This window comes from Chionomys nivalis, chromosome 22 (assembly GCF_950005125.1).
Source record: "Chionomys nivalis chromosome 22, mChiNiv1.1, whole genome shotgun sequence".
NCBI lineage: Eukaryota > Metazoa > Chordata > Mammalia > Rodentia > Cricetidae > Chionomys > Chionomys nivalis.
This window is the reverse complement of record NC_080107.1, coordinates 12,628,982-12,654,439: the sequence shown is the minus strand read 5'-3', so window position 1 is coordinate 12,654,439 and position 25,458 is coordinate 12,628,982. Positions and strand designations below refer to the sequence as shown.

Genomic DNA, 25,458 nt, shown 5'->3' with positions numbered 1-25,458 from the left:
CCCTCTGCTCAGTAGCCAATCATGTGTAGGTGTAACCTCCCCAAACCTCTCCATTCATCCTAACGACAGCTCTCCCCGTGTATGAAATAGTTTAGAATTTATAGACGCGTGCAGGTGTTTGCACAACTGCGCCATATCAACCTGTTATTAGTCATAGCTCACAAAGACTGAGTCGGTGAGATTCGGATGAGATCTGTTAGTCAGTCTGTAAGCAGATGAGCAGGCAAGGGGCTCAGAGGAACCTGCCTCCTTGTGCAGCCTTGCTCCGTGGACAAACGCCCTGTGCTAAGAAGAAATCGTGGTGTATTTGCTGGGGAGCTTTTCCATCTGACATCGGTCTTCTGCAAAGTGAAACCAGCTAAGAATCAAAGGTCTTTGTGTTTGCTTGGCAACAAGACCCCAAGAGGTGAAGGGGTGATCACTCTGCGGTTCAACTACTCCCAGTTGGAAGGGACTTTAAAGAAGGTTCTGGGTGATGATGCCCCCTTTCCAGCCTTCACACTCGCATTCTGGGAAGGGGTGTGGCTTCCAAGGAGAGTTGGGGATGTCCAGGAGAGAAGGTACACCCTTTGACATTTTCACCCTCTCTTTCTCTTCTTGTTTTGCGGTAGTAAGGGTCCAACCTTGGGCCTCAAAAATGCTAGGCAGATGCTCTCCCATTCATACACACTCCCATCCCTTTTGTTAGCTGTTTGATTTGTTTTGAGATGTGGTCTAAGTTACCCAGACTGTGTTTGAACTCATTCTGTAGTACAGATAGGCCTTCAATTTGGGATCCTCCTGCCTCAGCATACAGAGGAGCTGGACTACAGGCCTGTATCATTAGGTCTGGCAAGGAAGGCTTTTATTTTATTATTTTTTGTTTGTTTCTTTGTTACAAAAAGGGAGGACCTAATGTCGATTTAAGCAGGGGAGAGAGGAGAGAGAGAGAGAGAGAGAGAGAGAGAGAGAGAGAGAGAGAGAGAGAGAGAGAGAGAGAGAGAGAAAAGGGAGGAAGAGAGGGAGGGAGAGAGGAGGAAAGGAAAGGGAGAGTTAAGAAAAGCATATATTACATCTCCTAGAGTGGGTACAGGTTTCTCAGGAGAGCCATGGGCCCCTTGTACAGAAAGAACGGGGCAGCAGAGGGTGAGGACTTTACCCAGAGCCCCACGGCAGGCAGCCAGGGCCGGAACTTGACCTCTGTATGTATAATTGGCTGTCTCTATCTGCAAAGCCACCAGCAGAAGAAGCCAGAGTCCAGGATGGGTACAGAGCAGTAGACAAGGGCTCCAGCATCTCCCATTATGGGAGGCCCCAAAGATCCGGTTATAACTGGTCTAGTCAAACCAGCACCATGGTATCTCTCATGCACTTAGAATGCTGTTTCTTCTGAGAAATTCATTCACTCTTTCCTCCAGGACACCGACTCCCTGCTCGCAGAAATGACCCCTCCCCAGACTCCTGCCGGGTACCGCTGGTTTTAGTGTTTTCATGTGAACGGTTTAAGCAGCTGAATTAGAGCCGCGTGGTGGTGGCGGCGTCTCAGAACCGTTTAAAAGTTAAAACCAGAAAGGTGTGAGTGGCATGAGGCAGACCCATTGGTATCACACAAGAACGTCAGTGGTAAAGCGTAACCAATCCGGTTGCTTTCTAGACACCTCCGACTGGTCCCGCCCTCTAGCAGCGGTGCGGGTTTTTCTCTGCATTCATTATTTTATTTTATTCTATTTTTTTCCTTTAAGGAGAGTTTCTGGGGTCAGCATGGCTTTGGGCCTTTGTTATTTATCTGTTACCTCAAACCTCAGAAGAGCACCATCATAGGTCTGGAAACCAGAAATACTACGTCCGTGGCCAGCGTACTGTTCTCTTGCGAAAAGAGAAATGATTTTGCCAGGGTCCTGGGAGATCGAGGAGCCCTTACATATGCTCTGGAATTCGGTCATTTAATGCAGCTGCCTGTTCAGACAAATGCCTGGCAGTGCCTAGGACCCTAGGGGGACACTTCCCTTTTCCAGAATCCCTTTTGCTCAATTAAAACTTCTCTGAGCTTATGCCAGCTTTTCCCAATGGCAGCTAGCTAATCCGCAAAACCCGATCTGTGCTAAGAGCCAAGGGTCAAATTTCTGGCTTTCCCAACCCCTGCTGTAAACTAAGCCACCTGGAGGAAGAATTGTTCCTAAGTAACTAGACAGTGCCGGAACTCCTAGCCCGGACCATTTGAGTTAGGAGCTCCTAAGAAGGGGTGGAACACCTGTGTCGTTCCAAAGCCCTTCCATGGTTCTGATGTACAGCGAAGGTGTAGTTGACCCCACAATTCCACCAAAATCAGGCAGCAGCTGTACTGCGCAGCGCCTGTGAGCTCCATGCTTGTCATGAGTCCTCTCCTTCCAGGTCTTTCCTTCCCGTGTCAATGCTGCCAGAATGGGTCTTGTCGTCAAGACCAAGCCATAGTGCATGCTAGGGCTCTGTAGTCAGACATTCGTAGTTGGGTTTTTCCAACTCCTGTCCCACTCCACCCCGTCTCACCCCAAGAACACACATGTATAATGTTCATGTTTCTCAAATGTGGGGTCTCCAAGGGTGACTCTGTGTGTGTGGATGGGACAGGAAGTGACACTGAACTCACAACAGTTGCTCCTTTCCCAATTCTCAACGTAAAATCTTCGCATTACTTTTAAAAAGCGGGCTTAAAAAGAGAAACAAGAAAAAAATCAATAACATTTCGGATAGAATGTCTTCAGTTATACTCACTTTGGTGTCATAGAGGAAAGCAACCAGGGCCTCAGTGGGACTGGGACGTTACACTAGGTTCATCCCTGTAGTCTGCTCATCCACGCCGGGGGGTCCGGAGGACACTGCCCTGACCATGGCGGTGAGAAGACATTTTTCCAGTGGATCCCCAGTACGCATTGGGAACACTGTGCTCTCTCTCCGTATGTCAGGAATTCCTATGGGAACCACAGCCACACCGGGGCCCATAGCTGTGATGGGGATAATTGGATGGCCGTCAGGATCGATAGCTGTGTGACATGGGTGTGGTGACACTAAGGACAGGAATCAAAGAGGAGTGAGAATGACCTGACTGCCGGCGACGTGGCAAGCTGGCTAGCTGACACGGATGTTCTAGGAGGGGAAATGGACGACAGTCTACATTGTTATTTGGTGTGTGAGCAAAAGCTTTGACGCTCAGTGGACAGAAGTCTAACTTGAATTAGCTGACGGGGTTGTAGTGTAGCAACTCATTGTCTGAGCCAATTTAGAACCCCAGAGGTGGTGCGGCATTACTGTCTTAAATGTGTTTCACACTTGCTTTTGTGCATGTTTTTGTTTGTTTGTTTGGTTGGTTGGTCTACAAATTGAGCTCCAGGATAGCCAGAGCTGCCCAGAGAAACCCTGCCTTGGAAAACAAAAGCAAGCAAACAAACAAAAAAACAAAACAAACAAACAAAAAAAAAAAAAACCACACTGTGCAGCCAAGAGCAGTGGTGTTTGCAACCCTAGCGTTCTTTATAGAGAAACACTGGAAATTATTTCTATGCCCCAATAGGAAATACCACATATTAGCCATAGTTCATCTATAAAGCGGAATTTATGCAGCCACTAGAAATAATAAAGTTTAGACCTACTACTGGACAGTGGTGAAGAAACCTGTCCCAGCAACTGTTATTAATGAAAGGAGATCAAAGAGTCAAACCATTGCATTTATCACCTAAAATTTTGATCATAGTGCTAATCTAATTTAATAAAACAATATAACTCTGTAGTAGGAGACTGCTCGTTCATTTCCCAGCCGCCCAGACTCTAATAATCATACAGAAACTATATTAATTACAACACTGTTTGGCCAATGACTCAGGCATATTCCTGGCTAACTCTTATATCTTAAATTAACCCATTTCTATTAATCTGTGTATCACCACGAGGCTGTGGCCTACCAGTAAGGTTCCAGCGAGCAGTAAGGTTCCAAAGCTTCCGTTGGTAGCTTTGGCGTCTCCTTGATTCCACCTGCTCTCTCTCTGTGTCTCTGTTCTAATTTCCCTCCTGGTTTCACTCTGTTAAGCCATTGCCCCCCCCAAAGCTTTATTCATAAACCAATAAATGCAACACTTATACAGAAGGACATCCCACATCATCCTTAAAGAGATACGTGATTTTCAAAATAGGCTAACAATAAGAAAAATAGTTATGATTCTATTGTTAAAAGTAGTTATGCTTCTATTGTTCAGAAGGGAAAGTTATAATACAAATTAGACGGACGACTAAAATGTTTTTAGTTAAAAAAAAATGAATGCAAGTTTGTTATTGTTATTTATGTGCAGGAGTATCTTATCTTCATGTTATGTCTATGTGCTATGTGCATTCAGTACCCACACAGGCCAGAGGAGGGTGTCAGGGTCCCTGGAATCAGAATTACAAATGGTTGTGAGCTGCCATGTGGGTGCTGAGAACTGAGCCCAGGTCCTCTGGAAGAGCAACCAGTGCCCTTAACAACTGAGCCATCTCTTTAGTTGCTGAAAAACTTTTTAAAAATGGCAATTAGCTTGCCTTGAAAGCTTTTTGGTAAATTTCACATTCCTAAAGCATTTCATGATATAGAATACTATTTTCTTACTAGTACCCTTGACAGTAAGCCAGTTGATAGAAGCAGAGAACAGACTATGAAGAGGAAAGAGATCTGAACAAGAGGGGGAATTGCTACCACTGCTACTGCTAATTCGTTTATCCTGTGTGTGTGAGTGTGTGTGTGCATGTGTGTGTATGTGCAAGTGTGCATGAGTATGTTCTTGCACATTCCAGCCCCTGAGCTATGAAATGGTTTTCAGGGAAAATGAAAATTTCTGCCATCTCTCTAATTTAATATTCCACATAGACAATTTACAACTCTAGCATCTTCCACGGGCACTAATTTAACTCAGGGATGTTTTCTTTGTAGCAATTTTGTGATTTTGAAGGAAATTATTTATGACATAACATGGCAACTGGGAAAATTTGTATCTTCCTTTCATCTTAGAAAGCAAGATATGAATTACATGGATAGCCCAGGAGAAAAATTCTCTCTCTCTCTCTCTCCCTTTCTCTTTCTGAATTTAGATTTGGTCAGGTGAAAACTTTTGAGAAAGTCCCAGTTTAAAAGAATACATACATACTAACACACACACACACACACACACAATCACACAGTCACCCAATAGCAGAAACAATAACCTAGACCTTGGAAGTTTGTTTTGTTTGTTGCTGTTATTATTTGAGTCAGGGTCTCACTATGTTGTAGCATGAAAATAAAAACCCAGAGACAGAAACTGGGGTTCAACCTGAAAACCAGAAAAGCAAAGCAGCCAAGCCACTAGAGAAGTCTTACCTCTACCAAGGCTGGGCGACCACAGCCTAAGCAGATTAAGCAGACGAAGCAGTCCGAGCCTCTCTCCCCCCATTTTATATTTCCTCTAGTGCTGGGATTAAAAGTGTGACTGCCTAGTGCTGGGATTAAATGTGTGAGCTACCACCACATGGATTTGTTTCAGCTTTGATCTTGTGTAGCCCAGGGTGGCCTTGAACTCACATCTGCCTCTGTCTCCCAAATCCTGATTAAAGGTGTGTGCCACCACTGACTGACCTCTAGTGGCTTATCTTTGTCCTTCTGATTTTTAAGCAAGTTTTATTTATTAAAACATAAATAAAATATCACTATATTCTTTAGTGGCTTGGCTGCTTTGCTTTTCTGATTTTTAGGTTGAACCCCAATTTCTGTCTCTGGGTTTTTATTATTCATGCTACACTATGTAGCTCTGGCCATCCTGAAATTCACTATGTAGACCAGGCTGGCTTTGAACTCATCCACATCCACCTGCCTTTGCCTTCCAGGTGCTAGGATTAAAGGCATACTCTTCCATTCCCAGCACGATCTCGAGGCTTTAAGTCAAGAATGTTATCTCCATTCTGACAGTGGAGCAGGTGTATTGGGAAGCTTAAATTGTCAACCTTGTGCAGTCTAGAATCACCTACAAATAGAGTCTGCCTGAAGAATCGTCTAGATCAGGTTCTCTTGTGGGCACAGCGGTAGGAGTGAGAAAGACCCACCCTGACTGTGGCCTGCACTGCTTCATGGCTTGCACCCTGAACTGGATAAGAATGTGGGGAGCCAGCTGAGCACACCATGCATGCATCCTTCTCTGCTCTTCACTGTGAATGTAGCCAGCCACTTCAGTCTCTCCCTCTGTTTCCCCTGCTGTGATGGACTGTAACTGGAATCATGACCTAAAATAAACTCCCTATCCCCAAAGCTGCCTTTTGTGAGGCTTATTTTATCACAGTAATGGAAATCAAACAAGAACACCAGGATGGAGGAACCTATGCCCAAACGCCTTGAATCCTTCCAACGTAAAAGCAAAGGGCCAAACCAAAGAGTTAGCTTACAGGGAACTTCCTGACTTCAATTTGAAAGTATGAACTCCCAAGGTAGATTTCTCCCTTCTTCCTCCCTGTGAAGGCTCTGGGCATCCCTGAAACAGCTTCCCCTTTGGAGTACATCAGGGATTTCCTACCTCCTTGGGAAGATTATTTCATTGATAGCCCTGGTGAGGGTCCACATATTGTTACCAACTTTCCACTGTGTGGTTCTTACTGGATGGAAAAGGCTCCGTGGCCAGGGACCATCTTCCTCAGTCCTGGCTGCACACTAAAGGACTCTAAGGAGGTTTTACATTCTCATATTGATGTCCAAGTCTTGATTCTGGCATTGGTGTTTTAAAAACTGAACAGCTGGTGTAGTTTGCAGGAACTAACCTCAGTGAGACTGGAAACCCTGAGTTCACATTTGCAAAAATATGCCTTTTAACTAACTGTGTGACCTCTCAATTTCTTTATACCATGCTTATATCTTTAGGTTCATTTATTCTTCCCCAGAAAAGATGAAGGAAAATAATTAAGATATTTTGAGTTAAAACAAGATTTATTACACAAAAGATGAAGTAGGAGAAGCAAACTTCCTGAAAGGATTGACAAGAGAACTGTGCAGTGATCAGCCTGACTGGAGAGGGATTGTCCAGCAAACAGCTGAGTTACTGTCACCTCCAAATGCCCAAGAACATCAGTCAAAGAGTGACGTGTCCCCCCCCCCACACACACACTTCTACATGGAGTTGACAGGGCTTTGCACATGAATTGTATAACTCTGGTCCTATTTAAACACCCCAGGGGTAGATCTCGTAATCCCACAAGGGCTTTGCCATCTGTAGATCTAGAACAGTGAACGCTCTGTTTGCTTCAAGAGGATGTTTTCCTTGGCAAGTGATGTTGGGAATGCTTCATCCGTAAAATGGCAATAAGATCAGCACTCTCTGCTCAGAAACCCACCATGCCTCTAGGGTTCGTGGGAGGGAGCAGGACCAGTGACTCCCCAGGTGTCCACTCCTTTTGTCCCAGGACTTCAGTTTCTTAGCCTGCCTATCCCTCAGAGACCAAGAACCCAGCCTGTTTCCCAGGCTGAGGAAGATTGGATGCATGCCCCCATGCCGCCCTCCCTCATGGTTGATCTTCTCTGTCCACAATCCTACTTCCTGTGGGACAATGGTCTTTTATCCTGTCACTTGTATTATTTTAATAAAAAGGCTGATTGGCCAGTAGCCAGGCAGGAAGTAGAGGCAAGGCAATGAGAACAGGAGAATTCTGGGAAGAGGAAAGCTCAGTCTGCAGTCGTCACCCAGACACAGAGGAAGCAAGATGAGAATGCCTGGCTGATGAAAAGTACCAAGCCACATGGCTAACACAGACAAGAATAATGGGTTAATGTAAGATGTAAGAATTAGTTAATAAGAAACCTGAGCTAATAGGCCAACCAGTTTATAATTAATATAGTAGACCTCTGTGTATTTCTTTGGGACTGAACAGCTGCAGGACTGGGCGGGACAGAAACCCCTGTCAACACCTACTAAGGAACTTTGTAGAACAGAGTGTCAGCTGTGACGAAAAGTGGGGCATGCAGTTCTAGAGAACAGGGTTGGAGGGGGCTGACATCAGTGTAAGTCACCAAGAGGAGGAGAAGAAGTTATTTCATCCTTATCTCTGGGATCCTAGGAGAGAACCGCAGAGGCTTGTACTGTGCATGAATAAAAGCTGCCAGATTTAACAAATAAAAACAGTAATCCAGGGGCTGGGCTGATGGCTCATCAGATTAAGAGTGCTTTTATCTCTTGCAGAGGACCTGGGTTCCATTCCCGCTCAAAGCCTTCATAACTCCTGCTCCAGAGGACCAAATGTCCTCTTCTGACCCTCATGGGCATCAGCATGCATGCAGTGCACATACATACATGCAGGCAAAACGCTCATACACAGAAAAAGAAACAAATAAATTATTAATCTTTAAATACCGTGGTGGCACACACCTTTAATCCCAGCACTCAGGAGACAGAGGCAGGTTGATCTCTGAGTTCAAGGCCAACCTGGTCTACATAGCAAGTTCCAAGACTGTCAGGGTTACAAAGACAAACCATGCCTCAAAAAAGCAAACAAAGAAACAAAAACACAATATACCCAAGTAAATCTGAACCTCACAAATGCAACCATTCTTTAAAATAAATATACCCAAGTAAATCTGAACCTCACAAATGCAACCATTCTTTAAAATAAATATATCTTAGATGTGGCATGGCACATACTTAGAGTGGTTGTTATCAAACTTAACTGGGTGTCCTGACGAGAATGGGGTGTAACTGTTTGTTTAATAAAGAGCAAAGCAATAGTCAAGTTCCAAACTCACTACTTGAAGTTAAATAACAACCACCTAAATTCAGTATGGGTAAGTGTGCAGCCACATGGTCTGCAGATCCAGGATAGGGAATAAGGGGTGAGTATCTCCCAGGCTCCTGAACCACTGCCCAGGTTTCTGTGTTCTGACTGTCTTGGCTCCAATTGTCAAGTCCTACAACTCAGAACAGAAGGAAGGATGCTGACGTTGTCAGATACAGAATCTTGACAAAGAGAGACCCACATTAAAATCAAATTGGTATTTGTGACATGATGGACCTTGGAAAGACTAGGAAGGAGGTACCGCCCACCTAGTACTTGGTGCTAGTACTCCATGACCAATCACGGGAGGCAGATAAGCAGCACTGAGTGTTTATTTACCCTCAAGCCACACTTCAGGGTAGACAAAAACCTCCAGTCCAGAATTCACCTGTTTACCCAGAGATCTCCTCCCAAGTCTTTTGACCTTTGGGGTTTCAACAGAGGAGCAGTAGGAACTGTTTAAGGTGAAGCTCATTGCTGGGGTGATTGGGCCTCTTCCAGCGTTTCGTTTCTTAGCTACATCAACATGCAGGTCTCCCTCCCTACCCAGCGGGCTTAGTTCTGAGGCACCGGATTCCAAAAGCTGTGTCTGCTTCAGTCACTGAGGTACAGTGGCATTGCGTTTGCACACATAGCGCCCCCAGAAATCCAACTGTGTATTGTAAGTCATGTCTAGGTGGTGCGTACTCTGTAAGGCCACGTCAGTGTTGTGGTGATCATTCTGATACCTTCTTGTTCAGGAATAAGTGAGCAGAATAGTGACAGGAAAAAGCAAATCTCTACGAATCAGACAAGTTTTGAAATTTTAAGAAGTATTTCTGGGGACCTGGTGGTGTAGCTCAGTGGTAGAACATGGGTTATAACCTGTGCCTAGTTGAGGGGGGGCAGGGCATGCGTGTAGAGACCACAGGACGGCCTTGGTGTTAATTTCTCAGGAGCTGTCCACACATCCACCTCTCTTTTCTTTCTTTTCTTTTTTTTCCTTTGAGACAAGATCTCTCATTGGCCTGGAGCTAACCAGTTACAGTCGCCGGCAAGCCCCAGGGACCTCCCTAGTCTGTCCATTGTATCTAACAAAGTACCTTGCATATAGGAAAAATGTTTTTTAAGACACTCAAAAGCACAGTGAACAAAAGTAAAAGTAATCAAATGAGTTTACACCAAGAGCTTTTATTCAACAAAGGAAATAATCAATAGAATAAAGAGACAGAACTTAGAGAATGGAAGAAAATATTTTCAAACTGCATATTTAGCAAGGGGTTAATATCTAAAGTATAAGGAGCTCAAAAAGATGACTAGCAAAATTAAAAAGATTTTTTTAATTACCTCACACACAAAAAAATAAAGAAGTAAGTTTAAAATATAAAGATTTTTTAAATTATGTCTATGTATGTGCACATGAATGTGGGTGCCCATGGAGGCCAGAAGTATGAAATCCCGTAGAGACAGCGTTACAGGTGGTTGTGGGCCCGCTAGAAAAATCAGCATGTACTCTTAACCGTAGGAGGATTATTAGGAGAGAGAATGGGCAGAGACAGAAAGCAGGGGGTGGGGGTGGGGTGCTGTGAAGATAAGAATGGCAGAAGAGAGAGAGGGAAGAAAGAAAAAGAGAAAGAGATGGGAGGTGGGCAGACCCACCTTTTAAAAGGGAACGGAGAATGAGAACAGGAGGTGCCCTTAGTAGCTCCCCCTGAGGACGCATCCTGTCAGGACCCCAAGGGCAGGCCAGCACAGGTGCCTGAATACTAACACCAGTTAGATGTCTCACCAGGTAAAGATTTGGTTAGAATTTCTATTGTTGAGGTAAACACCAGGACCAAAAGCAATCTGGGGAGCAAAGGATTTATTTCAGCTCACAGCTCACATCCTCGCTTCATCAATAAAGGAAATCCGGGCAAGCGGGAACTCAAGCGGGCAGGCACTTGCGGCCGGGAGCTGATACAGAAGACATGGAGGAGTCATGTTTACTGACTCGTTTCTCATGGCTTGCTCAGCCTGCTTTTCTTTTTGTCTTTTAATATTTATTTATTTATTTATTTATTTATTTATTTATTTATTTATTTATGTAGGTATTTGTTTATTTTTGGTATTGGTTTTTCAAGACAGGGTTTCTCTGCGTAGCCCCGGATGTCCTGGAACTTGCTTTGTAGACCATCCTGGCTTCTAACTCAGGGATCTGCCTGCCTTTGCCTCCTCCCCGACTCCCACCAAGTTCTGGGACTAAAGGGGTGTGCCACCACACCCAGCAAGCCTTCTTTCTCATAGCACCTAGAACTGCCAGCCCGAGAGTAACTCTGCTCACACTGGGCTGTGTCTGCCCACGTCAATCATTAATCAAGAACATGCACTCCAGGCTTGCTTACAGGCAAATCGTTTTCTCAAACGACTCCAGCTTGTGTCAAGTTGACATACAACTGACCAGCACAGATACCTGCCACCAAGTCTGACAACCCCAGACTGACCCCCAGAACCTACATGGTGGGAAAGAGAACTGTTCTTCTCTGACCTCCACACGCATGCCAAATCACAAGCATATATACACATATAAACAATATATGTAAAAAAAATAATAGTGAACCTAAATGGGTATTTACCAAAAGAATCTACAGACAAGAACTGGAGATAGAGCTCAGGGGTTAGAGCACTTGTTCTTCAGAGGACCTGGGTTCAGTTCCTAGCACCCACATGGCAGCTCACAGCCATCTGAAACTCCAGTTACAGAAATCTAATACCCTCTCCTGGCCTCAGTGGGCACACGGCATATATATGATGCACAGACATGAGGCAAAACACCCATATGGATAAAATAATGATTAAATTTTTTTTGTATTTTGAGAAATGGTTTCTCAGTGTCACAGCTCTGGCTGTCCTGGAACTCACTTTGTAGACCAGGCTGGCATCGAACTCACAGACATCTGTCTGCCTCTGCCTCCCAAGTACTGGAATTAAAGGCATGTGCCACCACCTACAGTCAATAATTACAATTTTTAAATATAAAAAATACTGTATGACGTAGCAATTCTTCTACAGGGTATAAACCCAAAGAAAATGAAGTCAGTGTGTCAAAGAGGTAACCTGTGTTCCCACGTTCCTGAAAACACTATTGGTACCCACCAAGAACTGCAAACAAGCCATATCCACCAGCTGATGCTTAGAGACAGTGTGGCTCATGTACACAGCAGAGGACACTACTCAGCTCTAGCAAGAGCGAAGCCCTGCAGTGTATAACAGCATGGATAGAACCAAGGATGTGTGAAGGAAAACAAGACAAGGACCACACCCGCCATCTGTTTGCGGGATAAGCAGGGATTTATCTCACAGAAGGAGAAAGCTGACCACCAAAGGGTGGGAGACAGGAGGAGGGAGGGAGGATACAGGTGAAACAGGAAAATGAAAGTCTGGTGTAGGCTGGCTACATGTCACGGCAATCTGCTGTGCACTTCATTGTCAGAAGAAAGGAGTTCAAGCGTCTCCCCTCATAAGGAAATGTTAGACATTTGAGAAGGTAGATATACTTGGCCTGACTTAAATATTCCCTGGCATATGCAGAGAATCATTGTATGGCAACCCAAGTATGTGTATGTTTTAACGTTTTATGTATCAGCTCTTAGATTTTAGAACACAGCGTACAAAATGTAAAAGAAAATGTTTCTCTATCATTTTCACCCAAAGTGGAAATCTCTATTGAGGTTAAAATATGGTTTGAAATACAAACCTCCAATCCTTTTTTAAATATTTGTTTATTTTTATTTTACTTTGTGTGTATGGTTGTTGTATCTACAGGTATCTGTCTGTGTGCCTTATGCATGTGTGGTCACTGGAGGCCAGATGAGGGTGTCAGATCCTCTGGAACGAGAGTTACAGATGGTTATATGCCACCATATGGGTATTGGGAAGTGAGCGTGGGTCTTTTGCAAGAGCAACCAGTGCTCTTAATCATTGACCCTTCTCTCCATCATCCCCAACTCTTGTCTGTGAATAATTAGCTTATCATTAGCATGCTGTCCATGAAATGCCTTCTTTGCTATCCTGTAACATTCAAGGACAATACCCTTTGGCAGGTGTGTGTGTGTGTATATGCATTCTGCATGTGTGCATGTGTGTGCGTGTGTGTGTATGCGTTGTGCATGCGTGCATGTGCGTGTGCGTGTGTGTGTGTGTGTGTGTGTGTGTGTATACAAGAGCTCGAAGTCAGAGTATCCAATTGCCCTGGAACTGGAGTTACAGGTGGTTTTGGGCTCTTTGACATAGATGGTGGGAACTGAACTCAGTTCCTTGAAGAATAGCACACACTCTTGTTTATTTTTTTATGTACCTTGGTGTTTTGCCCGCATGTATGTCTGTGTGAGGGTGCCGGTTCCCCTGGAACTGGAGTTACAGACAGTTGTGAGTTGCCATGTAGGTGCTGGGAAGTGAATCCCGGGTCCTCTGGAAGAGTAGCCAGTGCTCCTCATCACTGCGCCATCTCTCCACCCTAAACTGCTGAACCTTGACTCAGATAGCCAACCAAAGGGACAGTAGAATCCACAAAACTCATTTGCTTAGTAGGGAAATGAATCATGGCTTTATCTGCGTGTGGTTTCCTAATCCACGGTACTCTCTAGGTCTAGGGTTTGAAATTAAGGCAGACCAGAAGAGGCTGCCCCGTGAAATCAAGTCCTCCCTCTCCTCCTCCTTTCTGTCACCTCCAGAGGCCACATGTATCAGAGTCAGGGTTCAAAGCACTTCACTAAACACTAGCTCAAGCCGTGTTCCCCTAAAATGCATCCCACTGAAAGATTTGCTCTCCCCTGGAGTCTGTGCGCTCCAGATGTCTTTGAACTCTCACAGAGGGTGTGGGGCAAGCGATGCCAGATTGCTTTGTTGTCTCTAATGGACTTATCCTGCTCCAGGTACTTTCCTGGGCAGAGGCTGACCACCAATCAGCTTGTACTTCAGCAGTGTGGACAAACCAATTTGCTTTCTGTCACTCTGGCCTGACGGTTCAAGTTAGAAATAGGCAGCAAAGTTACAGATGCCAGAACTCTGCTTACAATTAATGATACTGTGTGTGCGTGTGTGTACGTGTGTGTGTGTGTGTGTGTGCGTGTGATGACATAGCTCCTAGAAGTAACAATGCTTTGTTAAAATCAGACAGGGCTTCTACCAAGTACATTTACGCGAAGAGCAGTTCCCCAGTTCGGTCTCCTTACACCCAGCAAGGCTTACGATGAAGTTTCCTTGTCTGCAGGTTCGGAAGATGGGCTCTCCCAGAAGCAGCGAGCACCTCGCAGACGGTGTCAGCAGCCCAAAATGCTGAGTAGCCCCGAGGACACCATGTACTATAACCAGTTAAATGTGAGTTCAAAGTGGCCGTAAAGCCGTTTTACCGGCTTTGTTTCCAGTTAATAATTCCGTTATTAATACCTGTTCCAGCCCCCTCCAGCCCCACCCCCACGCTCTTCTGCTCTCCTTGTGAACATGTGCTTGGGCTCTTTATCTGTTGCTTTCATGTCAGGATGTCTGCCTTCACGGTGAATAATTGATGTGGTTTATCAAAGACGAGCAAGATGCATGCTTCATCAGGCTCACTTGAGCCCTTTGATCAAAAAAATTATGCTGTGACTTCTGATATTATCAGCATCTGCTTGCATTCAACACAAAATCACTTTGAATTAAAAATTAACGACTTGGTGCTTTGCTTTGACTGTGTGTTCTTGGCCCTATCCACAGGGAACTCTAGAATATCAAGGGAGCCAGAGGAAGCCAAGAAAACTTGGGTAAATATCTGTCTTCTTAGTTTTCAGCAACTGTAAACAGAAGGGGTCCTTTGTGATAGCGCAGAAAAAAGCAAAACTTTCCAGAGAGCCTTCTAAAAATACTCCACCCGGTTATTGCCACCGCTGATGGCACTAGCAATTCTTTCTCACAGTAGCAAGTACACAAAACTTGAATCCGTTCTGTCCAGAAAGGTTGAGATTGTCACCTAGGACAAATGTTATTTCTCCTGATCATCCCAAGGAAACAGAATCAGAATTAAAGACTGGCTCTGACTTGTATAAAACTCTCCTTCCACGAGCAAGAGTGCCTTTTTCCCAAATGCAGACAGGCACTCCCGCCACGGTTCAGCCTTCCTCAGGCTTAACCCTTGCCGGGAACGATGAGGAAGACACCTAGTCCATTTGTTTGCCAGCCTCACGATGGAGACCAGAAAGGGAGGCCATAATTGGTACTGCTCCGAACTGAGGGAGGTTGGGGCAGAACTGTCTCTAGAGGACACCAGGTGGGGACAGACCACTTGACCCTAGGAAAATCAAGTTATGATATGATCACAGCTTTTACGTACTGCTTACCAAGGCCCAGAAAGAGGAAAAGATTCATTATCAGACCCAAGATACTGCCCCAAATGTAGGCACATTAAGAGTTGGCCAGGGTGTAGCCCTGTCCCCAGCCCCCTCGTCCCCCACCCTCCCACCCCCACCTTCCCGCCCTTCGCCCCTCCCGCTGCCCCCGCCCCTGCAACTTTAGGTACACCAGGGATGATCCTAGCATCTGTTAGATTTTGCTGTTGAAAAGCCTCTTTTCTCTGTTGCAGACAAGTCAAAGTCCTGGATGGGGAAGACCAGTATTACAAATGCCTCTCCCCTGGGGCCAGTGCCCCTGAGGAAAGCGACTCCGCTCACCTGTTCTTTTTCTCCTCACCACCCAGAGGAGACTCCGATGCTCAGCACTGAGTTGTGCTTTCCAGCCCCGTGTCCCAGGCAGAATCAGTTGTGGTAACCCATCATCTCATAAGAAAGCGCTGTCACGGGGTCAGCGTCTTTGGACACGGCCTGTGCCTGACCCTCGCTGAACAACTCACAGATCCCTGAAGATTCTGTCTCTTGCTCCGCTTCACCTGCCCCACAGCCCGAATCATAGAACCACTGTTCTCTTCATCCAGAGAGAACACCCCTGCCTCGTCGATGCAGTCCTCCCGGCTTCCGACAATAGAAGAGGGTGGACAGGCCCACCACAGGCCGGCTGTGGAGTCTGATAACTTGTCTATTTCTTCACTAAGCGGAATCCGGCAATTTCTTTCCTGCTCTTCTTGGCCCCTGCCCTCTTTGTTGGGATTTTCTTTCTCTGCTTCCCCAGGATCAGGGCTTCACTGCTGAATGCTCTGTTTCCACGAAGAGCGGTCCAAGATTTCTGTTTAGATACAAAAGTCGAAATCTTTCAGGTTCTTTCTATGGGGCACATGGATGTCTCTGTTGCACGTTGTTGTGGTGAGAGCGTCTTCACCTGTTTCTTCTGGCTTGCCAGCGGTGAAGAGCAGAACATGGAGGGTGAGAATGTGGGCCTGGGCAAAGGCAGGCCCCCTGATTTTGTCGCTGTGTTCCCAGATCAGCTATCTCCATAGGCTGTGAGGGATGGCAGAGAGGGGAGGTCTTGTCTTGCCCATCTCTGTGTTCCTCAGGCCTAGCTCAGGGCCTAGGAGAGTGGACACCCAGTGCATAAGAACAAATTCATTCACAGCAGCGTGACTGGCAGGGGAGTTACTGATATCTGATAGATGAGTGACCCTTTTCTTATATCTAAGCAACCTCTGATGTTTTGCTCAAGATTAAGCTGTTTGTATGGTAATTGTAATGGCAGTATATGGTGTCATACTCGATATATTCAATACAAGCAGCTTTCTTGAGCACAAACTCTATAAAACATTATGGAAAGCTGCTATGTGCTGGGAAAGCAAAACACCATCTAAGACTCCTCTAGAGCAGATGTTCTTAAATTTTCTTTCTCCAAATACTTAGCTGATTTAAGAAAAATACTTCAAAGATATAGAAAAATATTACTATCAGATTTTTCTTTAATGGAAGGCATTATAAATATTTCCCAAAGAGAAACAATTAAGTGAAGTTGGTGTTAACTTTCCCTTTGCCAAAGTGAAGAAGCCTCTATAATTCCAGACAAGACAATAGTGACAGACCCAAGAAAAGAATCCACCCAAGTTGAGCTTGTTGAACCAGTGGATTCAACTGGGCTTCCTGGGGCTGGAAGGATGAAACAGAAGTTAAGAGCACTTGATCTTTCTTCTTGTTGTTGTTTTGTTGTTGCTGCTGTTTTTTAAGACAGCTTCTCTGTGTAGCCCTGGCCATTCTGGAACTCACTCTGTAGACCAGGCTGGCCTCGAACTCAGAGATTTGTCTGTCTCTGCCTTCCGAGTACTGGGATTAAAGGTGTGCGCCACTACTACCAGGCAGGAGCACTTGTTCTTACAGAAGACATGGTTCAGTTCCCAACACTCACGTGTGGGCCCACAAATATCTATAACTCCATTTCCAGGGGATCTGACACCCTCTTCCGAACAAGGCACACATGTGGTGCATATTCACACATGCAAGCAAAACATTCATACATATAAAATAAAATAAACCTCAAAAAGTAATTGGGATTACATACAGGAGCATGGGTGAAGGGCTGCTTACAGAGCAATGGACACTTTGCGGAGAGCTATTACTTGGTGGTAACCAAGGAATACTCCCTCCCCATAGCAACAGCTTCCCCTCAGGGAGGGGCAGGGTCCTATACACACCCTTGAACACCTTCCACACTTCCACAAGGAAACATTAGTGAGTGCTCTGTTGCCCTGAATTCAAGATGGAAACGGCTATATCATGCCCAGAGGACAGAGTTCCACAGCTGAGACTTGTAGAGAGCTCAGAAATTATAATGGTCTAACAAATAGCTACAGACAATTTTAGTAGCTACATTGTACTTTTTAAAAGAAAAAAAAAAAGCTGAATCTTGGGGGTTTTCCAGATCTTCCTTTGAAAAGTAATGTTTATATGCTGCCAGAATAGAGCAGACAAAACAAAACTTAGTTGCTTAAGAAATAATGCTAAGGGCATTCTGTGAGAGACTACTTGCTTAGCACGGGCAGGGCTTAATCCCCGAGAACAAGAAAGACGATGAGATGAGAGAGGAGAGAGAGAGAAAGCCTAGAAGATACAGATTTTCTTTGAGTGCCTTCAGAAATTTCAGCTTTATCACTGATTAATCTACTTTGATGTGTTTTTCAAACTGTTGACTAAAAATGTTCATAACTTCCTGTATGTCCGCATACAATGTAAGTCTGCCTTGTTTCTTTCGCACTAAAATGTGTCTACAATAAAGGTTTTAAAAAAAAAGAATGACTAGATTTTAATTCAGAGGCTCTGTAATAATTAGTGATGCAGCTGTAACTCCAGGCAGTCGTTCTAAAGCTGTGGTCGGTGTCAACTCTAGCATGGATAAAGTAAGCTATAGACTTTTCTCTTGGGCCGTTCATAATGCCGTGGACCCTGGTGTAATTCTTCCATCAAGTAGATGATAATATATTATAACCTGGAACTTCATGGTCATCAAAATAATAACCATATGTTAAAAAAAACAAAAGCAAAAGCAATAATCCAGAAAGGCTGTACCAGAGATCTCATGCCTCCCCATAAGAAGCAATCATTTAAATAGTATTTCTGATTCCAACCAGGCATGGTGTTACATGCCTAGAATCTCATCACCTTGAGAGGCTGAGGCATGAGGATGCCAGGCCAAGGCCAGCTTGGGCTACAATCCAGATGGTCTCAAAGAAACAAAAATTATTTCTAGTGCTTCCAATGATTTCCAATCTTCTCTAAGCACAGTCACCTGTCACAGAAAGACACAATGATCAGCCATAAGCTCCACATCCCACAGCAAAACATCAGCTTCACCATACAGCCTAGGTGTGCAGTAGACTATGCCGTTTAGAATTGTTTGTTTGTTTGTTTGTTTGTTTTGCTTCTCTGAGACAGGGTTTCTCTGTGTAGCCCTGGCAGTCCTGGAACTCACTCTGTAGATCAGGCTGGTCGCAAACTCAGAGATCCACCTGGGATTAAAGACATGTGCCACCACTGCCTGGCAACTCCATCTAGGTTTGTATCAACTCCTCTATGGTGCTCCCACAATAAAACCAATCTTTATTCATTATACAGACAATCTTTATTCCCCCCATTATGACTTATTTCAGACCTTCCTCTTCCCCCGCTGTCTCCAGTATTTACCATTTTATGAACATTGCCCTTGGCTACCTCTCCGACCTCACCATATATAGCTAAGCATTACTCTTTTTGAGTTATCTGCTTTCAGTAGCATCCGTGTGAGTAGCTCTAACATGAAGGAAGGCAGCAGACTGCGAGTTGGTATCAAGAGAAACAGAAATGACTCCGGACGTAGAACCTTCTGTAAAATCTGTCTGCAGACCCTGCTGCTTGTTCCCTAGGTTGCAGCTGGCATCTAAGATGGTTTCTCTTCAGATATACTTGCATCCACTTGTTCTAGCTTTCTCTAAATATGTGTGCGTACACAAACTAGAAGACTCGGCTCAATGAGTTGTTACAGGGCAGCCACCATGGAAGCTCTCCTGCAGTCTAGAATAGAACGTTGTCTGCACACTAGATTGCTCCCTCCTCTCCCTGCACTTCCCCCAAAGACACACACACTCCTGGCTTTAAGTGGAAAGACTTCCTTTACTGTGATTAAAGATTTGCACGTGTGTGTGTCTCTAAGCGCCATAGTTAGGTTTTGCCTCCTATGGTTAAGTTCCGGGGACTTCGATGGTTCTGTTTTCTGAGACTGTTTCTCTCTAAGCATCCCAGACTGGCCTCAAATACATGATCATCCTCAGCCAAAGCCTTCTGAGTGCTAAGAGTACAGGTATGTGCCACCACCCTGGACAGTTTTGGGGAGCTATGTGTAAATGGAATCACACAGTAGAAAATCCTTTAGATCTAACGTCTTTCATCTAATTGATGCTGCATACCTATATCATGGGATGTGAATATGGTTTGTGTGCTTTCATGGGTGTGTAGTATGACAATCGTCAATGCTGTACTTTTCACGGGAAAATGTACATTGTTTACAGCTTGGAGCTATTTTGGAAACCCTGCTGTGCGTGTTGCCGCATCTGGCTGTCTATTGGTGTGTATCCACATGCTTTCCTGTTGGCTGTGATTCTAGAATCAGAACTGAAACGCAGTAAAGCATGTGTTTCTTCACCTGGACAGACGCTGCCAAAGTGTTCTCCAGAGTGGTTGTACCAGTCTGTGATCCTACTAGCTCCCACTAGTGACTTAAGATTGTGCCCAGCGTTTTGCACTCCTGCCAACTCGTACTGTTATCAGACGCTTTTGTCTAGGTATCCTGATCAATCTCTATTAGAATCTCTCTGTGATTATAGCTTATATATCCTTCATTAATAGCGATGCTGAACAATTTCATGTGTCTTCTGGCCATTTTAGATAAATCCCTTTGTGATCTACCCATTTTAATTGGATTAACTTCATCTAATTTAAAGGAGCGCAGACACATATATACGGTTGGGCCTGCATTGCAAACACTTTCTCCTCTAGGTGGCTTGCTCTTTCATGCTCTTCAGAAGCCTTTGATGGGAAAATGTAAACGTGCAATGGTAACAGTACAGTTTGTCAGTCTTTTCCATCTTGGTTAGAAACATCACAAAGATGCCTCAGAATCTCCGGAGAGTGCTGCTGTTTGCCTCCCTCACTTAGATCTTCCACTCAACCGGAACATTTATGCATTCGACATATACGGTGGCTGTCTTGGTCCATTTGATGAGAAAGACTTTCCCTAGTGCTTAAAACTCGAACATTTCCCTAGTGCTTAAAAATCAAGTGCTCAGAAGTCTATTTTATAGATTCTAAACTCTACCCACTATTCTAATGTCTATCTTTATCTTAATAATATACCTTTATGATACACTCTGGTATATGGAAGAGCAAATTCTCTGCATTTTTTTCCATCAAAGATCACTTCATTTATACAAGCCTTTTGCATTTTGTAGAATCAAGTAGTAAATTCTGGGGAGAAAAACAAATGAGATGACTTTGGAATTATCTAGAATCTTCAAAACGGAAGGAATTGACATCTTTACTATAAGAATCTTTTTTATTTTTTTCCTCTTGCTTGTTTCTGGTTTTAGTGTTTCGAGACAAGGTATCTCAACACAGCCCTGGCCGTGCTGGGACTCACTCTGTAGACCAGGCTGGTCTTGAACTCACAGACTCACCTGCCTCTGCCTCCTGAGTGCTGGGATGAAAGTTGTGGGCCATTCCGCCTGGCCCACTAAAGGAATTTTTTTTTTTCCAATCCACAAATGAGGTTGTAACCGTTTGTATTTTCTGAACAGCTCTTGTCTCAGTAATGATTTAAAATTTAATATGAAAAATCTTTTAGCAGTTTTGTTAGTTCCATTTCTGTGTGCCACATGTAGTTTGCTGTTATTTAAAATGTTATTTTAAGTCTTTATCATCTCTGTGTGTGTTACCTTCATGTATGTGTACTAAATGCACGTATGATGTCCACCGAGACCAGAGGAAGTATCACATTCCCTAGAACTGGAGTTACAGATGGTTGTGAGCCACTATATGGATGCTGGGAACCCACCTGGGTCCTACACAGAGGCAGTAAGTGCTCTTGACCACTGAGTCATCTCTCAAGCGCTCTAAAATGTTTTGGGCTTAAAAACGTTTCCTATTTTTTGCTAGATTTTAAGGAAATATGACTGGCTTTTTTATTTTGAGGTCCCACAACTTTGCTAAAGGTGCCCACTAATTCCAAGGATGTCCGTAGGTACTGCTGGGTTTTCTACATTCACAACTGTATCTATCACCTGGGATTATCCATTTTCCTTCTACGTTGATGGTCTTGATTCACCACCAGTATCATCTGGCTGTTACTTTACAGCCCACCCCCAAATAACCACAGATTTCTCACAAGTCTCCTGAGAGTCTGCTATTACCATTGATTTTAGCTGGTCACATGTGTATCTGCAATTAGCTGCAATCAGCTCAGCAGCCTGACCCATCTGGGCTGAGTTCTTCTCACTCTGGGGCTACCGCAGAGATAGCTGGGTCAGCTACCCATGGTCTCCGACTTTCTGTTTTCTCCACAGGCTGTGGCCGAACACGAGAGATCTGGAGAAGGAAGGAGGGGTCAAGGAGAGAGGAAGTGAGGAGGGTGTCCGAGTTGGTACACTGTCAATTCTACTGCATTCGTGTAAACAAAGCAAAGCACAAGCCCAGCCTGGATTCAAGAGATGAGTGATTAAATTCGTCTCTTGATTAGAGGAAATGCGAAGTCAATGACATCGGACATTGGGAGAGGCAGTGAATCCGAGCCCTTATTGGGAATCAGGCTGAATGAGTGAGATTCCCAGCATGTCACTGATTAAGAAGGTTTATGTATGGTATTATTGTCCCTTTCCTAACCCCAAAGAGAAATATTCAGTATTTTTCTATTAATTATGGTATTTAATGTTTCCAATCTGAAGGTTTTTTCTTATAAGTCATTGAATTTTATGAGGTACCTATCCAATGTATATTTGAGTAATCCTGTCGTTTTCTCATTTATTTTATTAGTGTAGTCATTTTCTTTCTTTAAAAAAAAAAAAAGTTTCCGTAGCAAAAATGGAGCCCCGAACCTCATTGTTCTAGACAGGTGCTGTGTCACTGGCCTGTCAAGTCACGTTGCTCTTCTCATGTTAAACTAATCTTGTACTTTTACGTTAAATAACTTTTTTTTTTTCAAAACAGGGTTTCTCTGTATAACAATCCTGGCTGTCCTGGAACTCATTCTGTAGACCATGCTGGCCTAGAACTCACAGAGATCTGCCTGTCTCTGCCTCCTTAGTGCTTAGTGCTTAGTGCCCCGCTAAATAACTTTCTTATGATAGTACCATTTTACATTATGTTGGAGTTATTTTTTTAAATAAAATCTATGCTCGGCCTGGAGGGATGCCTCAACCGTTAAAGGCTAGGCTCACAAGCAAAAGTATAAGAATTCAGTTCCCAGCACCCATGGCTGTCCCTCCAGTGGCCGGGGTGTATATTGGGGGTTGTCCTATGGGTTCCTCAGCTGAGGTGCCCCAGGGAGGCTGTGGTTCTGCTGGGAGTTCCAGAGTGCTCTGCTTGCCTGGCTGACTGAAGGAGCAGCTTGATGGAGTGTGGTGCTCAGGGGTTGGTGGGAGTGCATGCAAGAGACGAGAATGAGGACCTCTTAGCTTTCTCAGTCGGTGCTAACTAGGGGCAGGAGGAATATGCCCCAGAGGTGGAGCATCTAGAGACCCCGTCCACAATGTTTAGGGATGCTGTGGTTGGGCTCTTCCTAGAGTTAACAGCACTGAAAAGAAGGGAGTCAGACACAGCCATCAACTGTAGGAAATGGAAAACAAGGTCAGGAAAAGGCACAGAAGAAAGTGTATCACGAAAGAAGTGATATTTAACCCAGTCTTGAATGGTCAACAGAGAAGAACTAGGCAACGCCCATTCCATGGTGTGGGTCACAGGACTGCCATGAGCCTGTAGTGTGGATTAGAGAAAGTATCTCTGCACTGCACACACATCCAAGATACTCCTATGCAACCAGAGCAGTCCAAAACATGCAGGCAGACCCCAAACAAATGAGACAGCAGGAAAATTGAGTCCCTGATGCAGATTGGCAGAAACATGGAATAAATAAATAAAAGGTATAAGTGAAGAAGCAATATGGAGAATCCCACAGGCTGAGTTGAGAAGTTTAAACCCAACTGGGAAACAAGGAAACACTCAGGATTTTGTTTGGGAGAACTGAACAGAGCTGACTGTGAGCAGAGCTGGCATTTGGGAAGAACTGATTGACAGTGCTATACAGGGGAGATCAACTGGAGGATACACAAGATGGGACAGCAAAATTTCAGGAAAAGAAAACAAAGCTGGAATAGTAGAAGGTGAGTGGAAAGGAGCATGGAGCCTCACATCCTAGGGAACCGGGGTATGGCCTGGGGAAGGATACATTAAAAATGGCATCATGTTGAGGACTGGAGAGATGGCTCAGAGGTTAAGAGCACTGGCTTTCTCCAAGAGGAGCCATGTTCAATTCTCATCACCCACATGGCAGCTCATAACTGTCTGTAACTCCAGTTCCAGGGGTTCTGACACCCTCACACAACATACGTGCAGGTACACCAATGCACATAAAATAAAAATAAATCATTTAAAAATGTCTTCATGCAAAAGAGTTGGAAATCCAAACCTACAGAGAAACCCGGTCTTGAAAAACCGAAAAAAAAATTGAGTTGGGACTTTCTGCAATATATTAACTGGGTTCCTGAGATGATCATCTCAGGTGCCTGTGCTAACAGACTATTGCCCCCAAGAAACTTGAGGATAAAAGAAGAGAGAAAAATCCAAGGCAGTTTCATGAGTGTTCAGATTTTTAGAATGGAAATAATCGGAAATGAAACAGAAAATCAGGATTGAGATTTAGACTGGGGATGGGAGGGATGACATTTTTCTATGTTCATGGAAGAGATGACATTCCAAAGGAAAATGTCAATCTGGTACCCGGGCTTTGGGTGCTTGTTAATCATCAGTCCCTGAAAGGTGGCTTGCTAGGGTAATGTATGCCAGTGTTGATATGTGGGGTTTATACAGTGTTTATTGCCCTGGTGACTGCTGAAACGGCCTCCAAGAGAAAGAGTCTGTCACATCACCTGCACCATTTCACAGACATTTCCAAGTTCAAAGACTGTCCCTAAACTAGATGTTTGGGGATTTTATTTTGCTTTTTTTTTTTGGTGGGTTTTTTATTTATTTATTTTTGTGTGTGTGTGCATAGGGTACAATGGATTTTACCCTAAGTTAGATTTGTGGGAAATGAAGATTGTTTTTTAGAGATGCCGAATGTATTTTCTCCTGTGTTCTTTCATGTCTGGATAAAGACTTACTCACAGCACCAAGTCCAATCACAATCAGTGGACCAAGGCCCTGGATTCATTGAAAACATCTCAATAATGTCACACCTGATTATTGATCAGGCTAATTGGTTGGCAACCAGATGGATAACCCTTCACACTCTGTTGATGTTTGCAAACCCGTTTGGCTCTTTTTACTTTAGAGGTTTGAGTGAGAATGTGTCCCAGATATTTGAACACTTGGTCCCCAGCTGGTGATGTTGCTTAGGGAACTAAGACTCTTCTAGAAGCCAGATCTGGGGAAGTTTAACGTCTTCTGCTATTTGCTTCATGCTCGCTGCTACGCTTCCTGCCATGAACTCTTCCCTCTGTGAGCTGCTTCTAAACATGGCGTTTGAGCATGGCAGCAGAAATGTAGCTAATACATTACTGAATGGCCCAGCTGACTCCAGTTTTAATACGCTTATCCAAAGTATGGCCAGCTTGATGATTTTACATATGGCCTGCTTGAATCAGAGACAAGCTGTGCCTAACACATGACTTGAGATGAACCCCTTTGGTTAGCTTCTAAGTGAACCTCGAGAACTTACATCCCCACACCAGCCCATTCGCCAATAGCTGCAAAGAACGCCACTAATTTTCACACATGCTTGAACTGATGTTTTAGTTCACTCTGCCTTGAAGATCTGTGGATTCACCCCTGAGGATTTGCAGCAGGTGGTCTTTACGCACCTTGGAGTCTGGGTTTTTTCTCCCTTACCTCCAGCGCTCTGAGGCCTGAGCTCTGGGCAAGCTAAGGTCCCGGGGATTCTGTGTACTCAGAAGCTCTTAGAGAAACACTGGTATATCAGTTATTAGTCTCTAAGAACCTCTGTCACTTCTCTCTGAAATAGGGGGATTCTGCTCAGAGCCCCACACACGTACATCATCCCCACACACACATACACACACACACACACCACCCC

General features: G+C 44.4%; 1 protein-coding gene across 1 annotated transcript in view; it reads left to right on the top strand.

Moving 5' to 3' along the window:
- Nucleotides 1-15,476, top strand: part of Myo3b (myosin IIIB) — a 283,171-nt gene extending 267,695 nt beyond the window's left edge. Inside the window, exons 31-33 of the mRNA XM_057755693.1 lie at nucleotides 13,994-14,100; nucleotides 14,476-14,522; nucleotides 15,338-15,476. Coding sequence (XP_057611676.1) covers nucleotides 13,994-14,100; nucleotides 14,476-14,522; nucleotides 15,338-15,476 — 293 coding nt within the window. The remainder of the gene's footprint in view (nucleotides 1-13,993; nucleotides 14,101-14,475; nucleotides 14,523-15,337) is intronic.
- The last annotated feature ends 9,982 nt before the right edge of the window (nucleotides 15,477-25,458 follow it).